The sequence below is a fragment of the Procambarus clarkii genome, chromosome 10 (genome assembly GCF_040958095.1).
Source record: "Procambarus clarkii isolate CNS0578487 chromosome 10, FALCON_Pclarkii_2.0, whole genome shotgun sequence".
NCBI lineage: Eukaryota > Metazoa > Arthropoda > Malacostraca > Decapoda > Cambaridae > Procambarus > Procambarus clarkii.
This window is the reverse complement of record NC_091159.1, coordinates 47,691,115-47,704,128: the sequence shown is the minus strand read 5'-3', so window position 1 is coordinate 47,704,128 and position 13,014 is coordinate 47,691,115. Positions and strand designations below refer to the sequence as shown.

Below are 13,014 nucleotides of genomic sequence, written 5' to 3'. Positions count from 1 at the left end.
CAGTACTGTAGTCAGAATAACTGATTAAGGATTTTGGCTTTTAGAGAAGAAATTCTAACAAATATTGATGATTTTAATTTCTTTATTTTTGACTATTATCCTATACCTTCTTCTAAATCTAATTTGATTGCATTTACCACATTGTGTTCCTTCTGAACACGATACATTCTCAGTCCGTTTCACCTCAGATTTGGTACAGTGTTCACCTATACTGTCTTGTTTTATTTTACGAATCTGTTTTATTTAATCATTTGTCTTATTACTGATAAGCATTCATTGTTCTTCGTTTCTCATATTGATTACTTTTAATACCAATCAGTTTTTCTATAACAAAAATATGTTTTCTGAGATATGGCACCTAGTTCCTCCTTAAGGTAAAGAATCTTCTGGCCCTGGGACAGGTATATACAATATACTTACTCAGGGCATGCCGACAATCTGCAGCCATGCAGAGATCTTTTTCAAACTGTCCCTGCAAAGTCATATTGTTGCTAGGAAGGTACGTGGTATGGCATGTTGAAATTTAAATTTTCCTCAGTGAAATCAGCCCACACAACATGAGATATATTAGGGTATGAATGGTAATGCTCTTATTATGCTCCAGTCATGTTTTTGATGATTTTTGTAGATGGACTCAATAGGGCCACTCCAAGCAACGGCCTTTTTGACCAAGCTCTGATAAGTCAAGCCTGGTCCAGGGCCTGGCTTGGGGAGTAGAAGAAATCCCAGATCCTTATCCAGGTAGATTACAAGACACAGTTGAAGCCATGGTAAAGCTATTGAGGATATTTAAAACCAGATTCTGTGGTTTTTAATTTTGAGTTGGCAAGGTTTTCGTTCATTCAGGTATGTCCCTGCTACCTTTTGAAAATGATTTTTGAGGCTGGGGACATAAACTAAAAGTGGTTAAATTCATTTGCAGACATGTTCATTAGGTAGTTGTCTTTTATATTATAGGTTAAGATGAAAATTAATTCAGTCCACATTTGTGGGCTGAATTTCAGCAGTCATTTATCTGCTTATTCCTGAAGTTTCTCAGTCTTCTTCCAGCACACTACAGTCCTCTTCAGTTCTTACTCATTAACTTTGCATCATCTGCAAACTTCAACATTCTGCTTGTTGGTTACCTCTGGAATCTCTATTTCCTCAAAGCTCTAATGTATCAATAGAGCTGCTGCTCCTGCACTGCCCCCCCCCCCCCTTCCCACCTTCCCCCTACACCCCTACCCTTCTCCCCCAACTGTGTATCCCTTCTTTTAAGTACAGTACTATCTGGTATCCTCTTGGGAATACTGTGTGAGCTCGGTTTTCTGAAGCCCGCTGAACCCAGTACTAGCACAGGTACAGTATTTGGGTTATCCTGCCAAAATTGCATGCAGATAATTTTCTGGCAAAACTTCACCATATGGACAGAATTTAAGATAACCAGAGATTAGGTAACATTAATTTTCAAGAACTACACATTTCAAGATCTACAATATTAAACAAGAAGGAAAACTTCAAGATAAGCTAAAGCTTCTGTTTTAAATTATACTTTTGATTTATAGTGTGTGTAAATTTGAATTGTTGGTTGTGATACAAAAAATTGTAAAAGTGGTAATTTTTGGACTTTCCCGGTAAGAATTGTGCTTTTCTGGATGTCTGGCTTATCCAGTGAGGAAGTCCTTCCCATATAGTCTGGATAAGTGAGCTTAGACAGTATTTCATCGTCTTTAGCATTTGTTACACACAGAAATCACAATAGCGTGATGCATCAAATGAACAAATCCACAAGGGCCATATATAAAAGGTTCGAACCCTCGTCACGGCCCTTGTGGATTTGTTCATTTAGCATTTGTCATTACATTAACCATTGATGGCTAATTTATTGTGCACCCCATACTCATCTTAATTATGTGACAAGATCGTTTGAAAAATTACCGTCCATGGTGGGATTGATAACTGTACTTAATATTAGCATGTGTATCAAGTCCTGGGTAGACCATAAGGCACTAGCTAGGGAAGCAACTGGCCCTCAAAACTGAGAGGGTCACCCTGCAGTTTTTAATTTAGTAGAATGCAATCTGATCTAATCCTTTCAATTCAATGAATATATTAACATTTTATTTTAATTTTTTTACAGCTCGTGACTTGGCAGTAAAACAAAATGAGGGGAAAACCATAATGTACACTGCTCTTGGTGCAGAGTGGCGACAGTTTGGCAATCCTCGGAAACCTCGTCCACTAAGCTCTGTTGTGCTAGATAAAGGAGTGTCTGACAAGATTGTAAAGGATGTTCAGGAATTTATGGATAATCCTGAATGGTACTCCAGCAGAGGTGAGATATGCACCTGCTTTGATTCTCTGATTCAGATAAACAGTACCATAAAGGTTATCAGTAACTTTTATTTTAAAAAACAAAAGTACATTCATGCATTGTATGTCATTTAGTAATTTATTAAATTTTTTAATGTTGCTAAGACATACTCTCTCCCATGTCAACTAAGGAAGAATAAGATACAGTATAAGGTATTATATACTGGTACAGTATTTAAATTTCTTGAATTACAAGAATATTCATTATTTGGTGACTGGTGCAGGGTGGGTAGGCTCCCACACACATAAAAGCATCACAAGTATAGATCGTTACACCATACTGAATGACAAGACATCCTCAGTGCTTTATCAGGTTCCTAAATCTCAAAATAATAATAATTCAAAAATAATTATTTTACATACATAAATGCATATTGATTGGCCTCTCGCTCTATTGGGCAAATTGTGACTGGAGCTGTTGCGTTTTACCATTCCGGTACCCCAAGGGTTTTCCCACTTTTGGCTATTTTTTCAAAATGTTTTGCATTTTTCTGACAAACTGATAGAACACATATTTGTATATACAGTAGTACATATATAACAAAATCATATACACTATACACAATTCATTTTAAATATACAGTGGTACACACAGAAATCACAATAGCGTGATATATCAAATGAACATCATCACAGCCCTTGTGGATTTGTTTACAGTGGTACCTTCGTTTATGAATTTAATTCGTTCCCAGAGATGGCTCGTAACCCAAAACTAATTTTCCCATAAGAAATATTGTAAATTGAATTAATCCGTTCCACACTCCGAAAAATATTAACTTCAAAATATATTTCATAGATAATAAACACAAATATTTTGTACTATAGTATGTACAAGTTATAGCTTACCTTTATTGATGACAATTGTTGGCATATGGAAGATGGTGAGAAGGGGGGTGGGGGGAGGAGGAGAAGTGTTACTGTTTGGAAGGGGAGTCCCCTTCTATTATAACATGAGGCAGTGATGACTTCTCTGGGGGTACACTCTCTCTCTCCTACGTTTTGCCTGCATACCACTAGGACCTGGTTGTGGCTCACTGCTTGTTTGTCTCGCTAAGAATCTTTCCATGGAGACTTGTTTTTCCTCTATGTCATCTTCACATGTATTTTCGTAGGTTAAACCCTACCACTGACTTTCTTGGGATCCATGGTATGGTATATAATAATTACTTTTATATTTAGAAACAAAAAAAGTTGAAAAAAAAATGAAATTCTTTGCAAAGAATTCAAGCGCAATCGTCACTACGCAGGAGGTGTGGTCGCCCGTTCCACCAGGAACCAAACGCTCGGTTGACCCACACGTGTATTAACAAACTCCCAACTCGAGGCAAAGCTCGTGAACTGAATTGAATTTTATGAAAAAATTGAACTCGTGACCCCAAAAATTCGTAAATAGGGGCATTCATATGCCGAGGTTCCACTGTATAGGAAAGTATAATACAGCAGATGAAAAAAATCTAATTTAAGGAAAAAGGGGGAGAAAATTGTATTTGTTACTTGGAGAAATGATGATTAATTCCCACGTTTAACCACTCAAATGTGCAGGGCCTTAAAAGAAAAGTGGGGGGGCAAAATTAGTGAAAGTTGTTGAAGGAAACTTCATTATACAGCATGTATAGGAGAACACACGTGAAAGGGAGGCACTCTTGAGAGTTGGGCTTTTTTTTTTAAATAGGCTATATTTTAATGTTTTTTAATGTTTTCGTCACTTTGTTATTTGAAATGAAAATGGTTGAGTTTGGAAACATTTTGACATTAACTTACCTGAACATTTATAAAAACAACAAAAATATGTCCTTAATAATTACACTATGAAGTTTTTGCCCCAAACAGATGTGCAGTGCAGGGATTAATGTGTAAATTTTACTTAAGAAAATTCTAATTTCATTATATCATGTGATGATATTTTGCATTATAACTACAGAAAACCAACTTTAGAATTTGGTTTTAATTATGTTCAACAGCTTTTCCATGACACTACCTCCTTTTTTAAGAACATTCGTCATTAGGAAACATTTTCAAAACTCATTTGGAGCAATACTTAAGGAGATACCATTAATAACCTTCATTTTCCCAAATTTCATGAGGATATTTTATGAAATAAAATCATATTTTATCATGTAATGTGATAGATGTGATTAGTATATAAATTTCATCAAGTTTGCCAATTTTCCCCATGCTAATGACCAACACTATAACCACAGCCATCACTATCACCATTACAACCACCACCACCTGACAGTACAAAAACCATTAAAACTTGCTGAACTTCTTACAGCTGACTGTAATCAATGCCCACCATCCGCTCACAACACTTCACTGTTCATATCTAGACATACCGTCCCAGGAAGACAGTTCTCCATCATCTTCATGTGGTTTAAACATTTATTTATACTTTAATTTGTTCCTTAGCTTAAAATGCTTCTTTGATAATGGCTAAAATTGCCTTTGGCGAGTCCTAGTGAGGGATGGTTAAATTTGAGCAAGATAAAGGCCTTGTGAGATTTTTTTATTTATCCCTGTTATGTTTTCTTAGGAATCCCGTACAGACGTGGGTACCTGCTTCACGGACCCCCTGGATGTGGCAAGAGCTCCTTCATCACGGCTCTGGCTGGAGAATTACAACTTGGAATTTGTGTTCTTAACCTGAGTGAACGAGGTCTCACTGATGACAGACTTAACCACTTGTTAGCCCTGGCTCCAGAGGTTTGTGGTATTTATTAGAAGTTTGTGATATTTATTAATTCCAAATTTACTGTTTAAACAGGCATTCATGCAGTACATGGATGGTCTTCACTAAACTGGTGTCACATACATAATGTGATGAGGGGTAGGAGGCAAGAAGATGAGGGCAAAGGGGAGGGTATAGTTCAGCAGGCCATCCACTATGGCTTAGTAGTTGGTGTTGATACTGCAGTGTGAGTTTTGTCTTAATACCTTGGAAGGGAAGCATGCAACAATATATAAATTAAGGGGTGGGGAGATGAACAACCCTGAAGGGTGTGTGATGGATTTCCTACTTCCACCCTGTAGGAAGTAAAGTGGCGGGGCTATTGGATCAATGTTGTGGCAGCAAGTAGTGACTGTAGATAAGTCACCAAATTCAGGAAATACATTTATGAAGCTGTTTCTTTGGATTCTGTAAGTTACAGTTAAGTGGAATGAATACAGATGTAATAAACTTGTCATTTTCTTTACAGAACACGATCATTCTCCTTGAAGATGTTGATTCAGCTTTTGCCAGTAGAGAGGAGACTGCAGAGGGTGAGTACTCTTTCTCTGTAAAATGTATGGTCATAATTTCATACATTTTTATGTATGATTTTTGTAGGATAAGACCAAAAATAATGTTTCAGCCAAGTGTAACGGCCTTCATGTTAACCTATTAGCATCTACCTAGTCTGTAGATAATACAGTGTAGTATTAAATCCTAAAAGTAATTCTATGCACTATAATGAACAGTACTTGGGGGCAGTTCTTACCTTTGCTGAACAGAACAGTATTCTTGTCACCATGCAGTTGCAAAAGGTGTACAGTACAGCTTAAATTTTTTCTTATACGTTATTTTTCAAGTGTAGATATAGTATGTACAATATAGGCCTGTACTGCACCAGAACAATTATGATTATTGTATTTTGACATAAATAATTGTGTGGTATATTACTATAGCATTACAGATTAAAATATAAAAAATAATACTAATGCATATTTTCAGAGTAACCAGTTAACTTGGATTGTTTTCATCAATTTCAGCCTTCTCCTTTCTTTCTGGCTAAAAATGAGATGGGTGTTTTCCAGAGGGGTTCTCTGGTGAGTGATGCTTGGTCAATTCGGCTGGTTGTATCATTTATCTTGGCTGGTTGCTGCCATTCACGGTTGCCTTTGTCTCGCATGGTTCACGGGAGAAGGGGACATTCTGTTTGTTGGATCTCTGGAACCTAGGTGGTTCCTAGTTCCAGGGCCCATTTGTATCAAGTTCTAAGCAGTGTTATCAAGTTTAGCCACCCTGCAGTCTACCCTCAGGGCCCATGATGTTCATAAGTTTGTGGTTCTGCCAGTGTTTTTTTTTTTCCAATATATCTTGGGCAGATGTTCAAGCTCAGGGAAGTTTTGACGATCCAACAGGGTGCTGGTGGCTCATTATTTAGTGAATGTGCTTGATCCACGCCAGGTTTGTGTGGCTTTGAGGCAGTTAGCTTATTGCTGACTTCCCCTTTCCTGGGTGATTACTTTTTGCAATTCTCCTGTCACTTGAGACGAGTGCACATTTTTTATTTTTTTCCTGTGATGACATAGCACCAAGGAACCTTTGCAAAAAACCAGTGTTAAATATAATGAAATGTCTCTTTCTGGTGGACCCTTTGTGGCTCCTTGGGACTCTCCGTACCTCATTACAGGGTTTCAGTTTTCCATTTACCTGGACTGAGGGTTCAAGATTGATAGACCTAGGAAGAAGATGCACAGTTCCCTTGTGGTGTACGAGTGGTATTAACTTGAGAATTGCTTAACCATCAAGTGGCTCTTGAATCTTGGGGGAATCACTCATGTTTTCTACGTTTTGTTGACCTTGCTGTCATCTGTTTTGAATCGTCCACCTTTCTAGTGGCCTTTTTCTTAGGGTAATTTATGAATTCCTTACTCCTTGCACCTCTTTAAAGAGGGCCAGGTTTTGACCTCTGGTCCTGGATAGACTTATATGTGACTTGCAAGGGCCTGGGGTGGATTGAATTGGGTAAAGCTTGCCAGACAGCAAGCACCAAGGATCCACCAGAAAGAGGCATTTCATTACATTCAATGCTGGTATCTTTAGTCATCACTTTCTTACATATACCGGTATATATACAGTACCTTTGCACCTGTTTACTACTTTGAAAGATGCTAGACTTTTATACCAAATAATTTGTACTTTTCTCACAGTGAAAGTGGCTTATGCTGGCCTCAACAGGCTCACCTTCAGTGGACTCTTGAATTGTCTTGATGGTGTTGCATCAACAGAAGCCAGAATAGTGTTCATGACCACAAACTACCCAGAGAGGTAATGTATGCATAATATAAGAGGCAAATACAATTTTAAATTTTTTTTTATTATTTACCAATGCTCCTGAGATGATTACATGTACATTAATTATTTGTAAATCTAGTTGCATAACAGGCATCAGCATTAGTGCATATTAAGGCTGGAGTGCATATGGCCTAGCTCCATCATTGCCCAAAACTGAACAACTTAGGCTATACTCTGATTCTTTCTTTACTTAATTCATAACTAGACACCTATTCCTCTTGCTTACTAAGTCAGTCTTGTTGACTGATCATCTCCAGTCGTGTCTAGTCTCATCAGCATTATGGGGTGTAAACTTTAGCACTTTTGTATCCAGAGAGTTTAGTAATTCTTATTAATGGTTCAACACAATACATCTACACTTAGGTTTTACCACACATTTTTTAACAAGCCCAAGTATTTTTTTTTATCTTAATTTTTAACACTTTCGCATTTTGCGAGCGCCACACTACCCCGGGTGGTTTTGGGCATTCTACAGGAGCGCTCGGTAATTTTGAAAAGTGTATACTCTTTTTCAAGTTTTGTCACCTCAATTCTCGTCCTAGGTTTTTCAATTTGGTATCAATGTGTGCGCAATAGAATTCTCTACAGGACTAAATGCATATAAACTCCAAACGCCCAGCTTACCACCCACAGCAAACAGAGAAAGTGAGAGCGAGTTACCCCCATGAGCGCTAATTAAGCACAATAAAATGTGTATACTCTTTTCAACTTTATATATAATGCATATAAGGTTCAAAATCACAGTGCGCCCCTCCCACAGCCAAGTGCGAATGCAGGGCACCTTTTTTAATTTTTGACTCCATACTGCATCATTAGTGGACATTTAGCTACTAAATTTTTAACTCCATACTGCATCATTAGTGGGCGATAATGTATTAAGTTACCTTTGAAGACTGTAATCCCTAATTTACAGGCATAAAAATATCTAACTTGTTCTTTTGCCTGTAAATGTGTGAAACCAGTGCTTGTCCCAGCACTGCATACATACATCCAGCACAAGAATGTATGCATCATCCTAACTCCAATATGACTAAGCACTGTAGGAGTAATTATTAAGAAAAGGCACCAAGCTGGGGAGATTATGTAGCACCAAAGCATTGTAGGACTTAACTTAACAAAATGTTACATTTATATTATTTAATGTGTTTATTTAATTTTAAAGTAGTTATAAAAATTTCATAGCTAAATATTATTCCTCAAATAATATAAGAACAAAATATTTGTGTTTTTACACACATTCTTACACGAACATGGTCACACACACAATTTTACACACACGACACACGCTTTCATAACTAAAGTGTTTCATTGTGATTTCTGTGTGTTGTGTATTTTGCTTTATTTTGTGGAAATGAGTGACTGCCACCGCTGAGATGAATTGGTTAATCATGTTATTCAAACAAAAGATAAATATAGAAGAAGAAAGTTTAATGTCAAAATTCAAACACACTTTCTTAACTTTGCATTAGTTGATCATGTGATGTGATGGTAATGTGTGTGTGGTGATACCCAGAAAGGGATGGCAACAAAATTTGTAAAATAAATTTGTATGAATTTTACTATTTTTACACCTCTAATTTTACTAGTGACTCTGTGTCACTAGTAAATAGGTGTAGAACTTACTAGGTGATAGTAAGTGACACTTACTATCATACACCTCTAATTTTGCTTTTCTCTAGGGCTAAGGGAGAGAAGAATTTGGGCATTATACTTGAATAAATATGGTTGTATTCCTTAATGGTACTACAGTATTATTTAGAAATGCTAACTTTATTTTCAGGTTAGATCCAGCTTTGATACGGCCAGGTCGTATTGATGTTAAAGAATACATTGGATACTGCACAACCTACCAGTTGGAAAGGATGTTCTGCAACTTCTATCCAGATGCTATACCAAATCTAGCATTAAAATTTTCACAAGTTAGTTAATATTAGAAATATTAATATTAGTACAATCAACCCAAAGTCATTTTGACCTAATTATGTACTGTATATGTACTTATTCAAATAATTACTGTATTAAGGATTTGGATCTGTTAACACTTTCATATTCCAGTGTGGGAAAGAAAAGAGAATGTTTTAGGTACTTAATTGAGCTATCCACTTCAGCCTCTTGCTCAACAATTTGTGAAACGTTTATACAATTACCACTCACTAGTTTGGCCCTCACTTAACTCAAATCTCATGTGTAACTTAGCCAACATTATGACTCAAGTTTTACCATTGTTTTATTATGACAGAATCCAAATTACACAGCTTAGCGGCCACACTAGTTACCAATGCTTGACAAATACTGTATACATAAAATCATGAAAATAACGTATTAATAATGTATTAATAACTTTAAAGTAAGTTGACGAGACCACACACTAGAAGTTGAAGGAACGACGACGTTTCGGTCCGTCCTGGACCATTCTCAAGTCGATTGTGAAGAGGAGGTAGAGACAGGCAATAAATAGGCAAGAGAGAGCTAAGGAGGAAAGTAAGGTGTAGGGGATAGTAGTAATAATGAGAACTGCAGAGAGCCTATTGGCCCATACGAGGCAGCTCCTATTATAACCATCTTCACTAATGAAATGCCATACCTGTACTGATATTACTCTTTAGAGTATTTATGATTACTCTTCTTTTTTTATTTTTACAATTTTGCTTTGGTGTACAAGACAGGGTGATTTTTAGGGCAAAAACTAAGTTATGAAATGTACAGAGTAGCACATAAAAAACTGGGTAACATGGATCTCTGTATAACTTGTGGTGGGCCTCCATTCATGATCTGAATTGGTAAATTATTTTTGTACTCTGCTTGTTTGTGAAGTTAATTATGGACTTAAAACATTGATTTTGGTATCAAAGAGGTTTGTATGTGTTGGGCTTGTGAATTGTTGCCTCAGTATTATGCAGAAATAATGGTTAGGTAATAAGTTTGTGAAAATTTAGGATCATATTGTGAAGCTGAAAGAAGTAGACAGTGCAGAATATTATCACAATCAGTGTATTAATAATTTAGTTTTGAATTCTTGTTTGAGACTTGAGCAAAATCTAAGTTTGAACTTGACCAAGATTTTGTTTTAGTCAACTACTTGATGTGTAATTTGTGCACTACTGTACCTTAATTTGAGTGAAGAAATATTATGTGGAATTCCTAGAAGTAATTTCTTCTTAATTATTTCAGGCTTCCAAAAACTTGAGTGTGCCAGTGAGTGCCGCAGCAGTTCAAGGTCACTTTATGATTTACAAAGAAGATCCAGTGGGGGCAATACAAAATGTCATTCAAATTTCTACTGAAAACACTATCAAGAGAGAGATGGATGATGATATGCTTATTAATATAGAAGGTAATAGTTTATTTGAGGTGAAGAAAAATGTATAGATTATGCTATTAGTTTAGTTTCACTTACTTTTTCATAGGTACCTCCTCAGTTGTTATTTTCAGTTAGTGTGTTGCATTATTCACCAATAAATTTGTTTATGCTTGCCATTCAAATTTGAACCACCAGAACTGTGTAGATTTCTACTGCATAATGGTAAATGTTTACCATTTAGATGAAGTGTACAGTTTCAAAATGTCCAATATTTGTTACACTAACTCATTATTACCAGCATATGACAGTGTTATCATATTATGGCAAGACACTTTACTCACTCAAGTGCCAAAACAAACAATATTGGTAATTTAAATAAAATTGGTTTATACAATACTGAAATAAGTTCAACACTATTCTAAACAAAAAGTAATTCTGAGGTAAAATGAGGAGAAATATAGATCCAATTGGCTAGTGTGATAAGATGACAATGTCACACTCTGTATATGTCAAGACTTGTCAAGGTCTAATACATACTGTATATAGCATGGAGTCCTTTATTTACTGATAGAACTAATGTCTAAGAGAACTATTACATCAGGAAGTATATGAATTGCAAGCCTACTTTTGTATTGGTTTATATTGATAGTAACCATTAATTTATTTGATATTAGACATTGCTTTCCTCATTGGTTAAGAATAAATCAGTTTTGTTCTTCCTCCTAGATACATATTAGTTTTTTTTAATTTGAGTTGCATTCATTCAACAAATTTATTCCTAGTGGTGAGTAGTTACTAATAGAAGATGAAATTTTTTACTATAATGTGAAGGGAAAATAGAGGCAAGAAAAGATAAGCAAGATTACCAGTGAAAGAACGAGTTCAACACAAGAAATAATTGAAAAGCTAAGGAGAAAATTAAATTTTTTTAAGCAAATAAAGTAAAAAGAATGACAGTAAACTGAATATGAGTGAGTGTTAATTGGTGAAGTAGCAGGTGGAGAGTAATATGAAAGTGAAAGCATTGCATGAACATGATGCATCAATGAGACAAATCCTTCAGTGCACAAGTTAAAATGTGGATGGACTGCAAAAACTGAAGAATTATGGAGGATTTGCCAGAAGGCCTGGGAGAGTAGCGCACTCTCAATAATTTGGGACGGGAACATTATCAAATGTAATAGGCAATGTGTATGCCAAGAGAGTAATTGGAAAGTACAGAAAATAATATAGCTGAGGAGTTTATCAGTTATGACTAAGGTAAGAAAGTGGTTCGTAGTTGAAGATGTATGAAGACAGCTAGTAGAAAAAGCACTATTAAGTGCAAAACATATATGGCATTTATTGATCTGGAGAAATCACATGACAACAGTTACTATGAAGTGTATTTTCATTGTATGGACTTGATTTTTGTTTACTGTAAAAGTTTTTATTCAAGATGTAGAACTTGTGGAAGAGTTATTGTAATAAATGATTGGTTTAATATATTGTAAATGCAGGAGTTACCATGATTGTGTAATGTTCCCTTTGATTGCTATATACATAAGGATGTAATCATGCAGATTTGGTTGAAAGTTTAATATGAGAGAAGACTGCTGAAAAATTATGTAAAGTAACCTTACAGTCCTTGTGGTGCAGTGGTAACTACACTTGCCCCGTGCATCGCAAGAGGTTTGGCCTGGGTTTGTATCCTAGCCGGGGAGGATTGATTAGGCGCCAATCCTTAACTGTACATCAACAGGTCAACACTGCTGGGTGAACAGAATGGGTACCTGGTGGTTAAATCATTTGGCAGGTCGTATTCCAGGAAAAATTAAGATTAAGGACCTGCCCGAAACACTGTGTGTGCTAGTGGCATTACACGAATGTAAGAACTCTTGTATGTATATATAAATAAAATAAAAAATGATAAATACTGTGAAAGTGGGGTGAATGGAGAAGTGCTGGAAGCTGTTGCTTAGATTAAACACCTGGACTCTGGGTGGAAGAATTTGTGGAAGTAAAACTTAAAGGAGTCGGGTGTAACGAAAGTTCTCGTTTCCTGCCTTGAAAAATAGGCATACCAATACACACACAAATCACAATAGCGTAATACATCAAATGAACAAATCCTTGTGGATTTGTTCATTTGATGCATAAATTTTGATAGACTGATTTAAAACAAAAAAATAACTGGGAATGAGAGTGAATGCATTTCATCTGAAATATGGGTAAGATAACAAAACAGCATAATGTGGTATATTTTCGGCGCACACACACACACACACTTCATGATTCAGTCCACTACTGCTGACGATGA

At 36.1% G+C, this 13,014-nt stretch overlaps 1 protein-coding gene across 7 annotated transcripts in view; it reads left to right on the top strand.

Annotated features, from left to right (window-relative positions):
• The window catches only part of Bcs1 (Bcs1 chaperone), a 29,073-nt gene that overhangs the window by 13,179 nt on the left and 2,880 nt on the right, over positions 1 to 13,014 (top strand). For 5 of the 7 annotated variants that reach the window (XM_069322028.1, XM_069322026.1, XM_045768382.2 and 2 more), the window contains exons 5-10: positions 2,123 to 2,317; positions 4,889 to 5,058; positions 5,553 to 5,616; positions 7,270 to 7,387; positions 9,195 to 9,333; positions 10,586 to 10,748. In XM_069322028.1, coding sequence (XP_069178129.1) covers positions 2,123 to 2,317; positions 4,889 to 5,058; positions 5,553 to 5,616; positions 7,270 to 7,387; positions 9,195 to 9,333; positions 10,586 to 10,748 — 849 coding nt within the window. Of the gene's footprint in view, positions 1 to 2,122; positions 2,318 to 4,888; positions 5,059 to 5,552; positions 5,617 to 7,269; positions 7,388 to 9,194; positions 9,334 to 10,585; positions 12,221 to 13,014 lie in introns of those variants that run through there. The other 2 variants (XM_069322030.1, XM_069322029.1) reach the window with 1 other exon arrangement.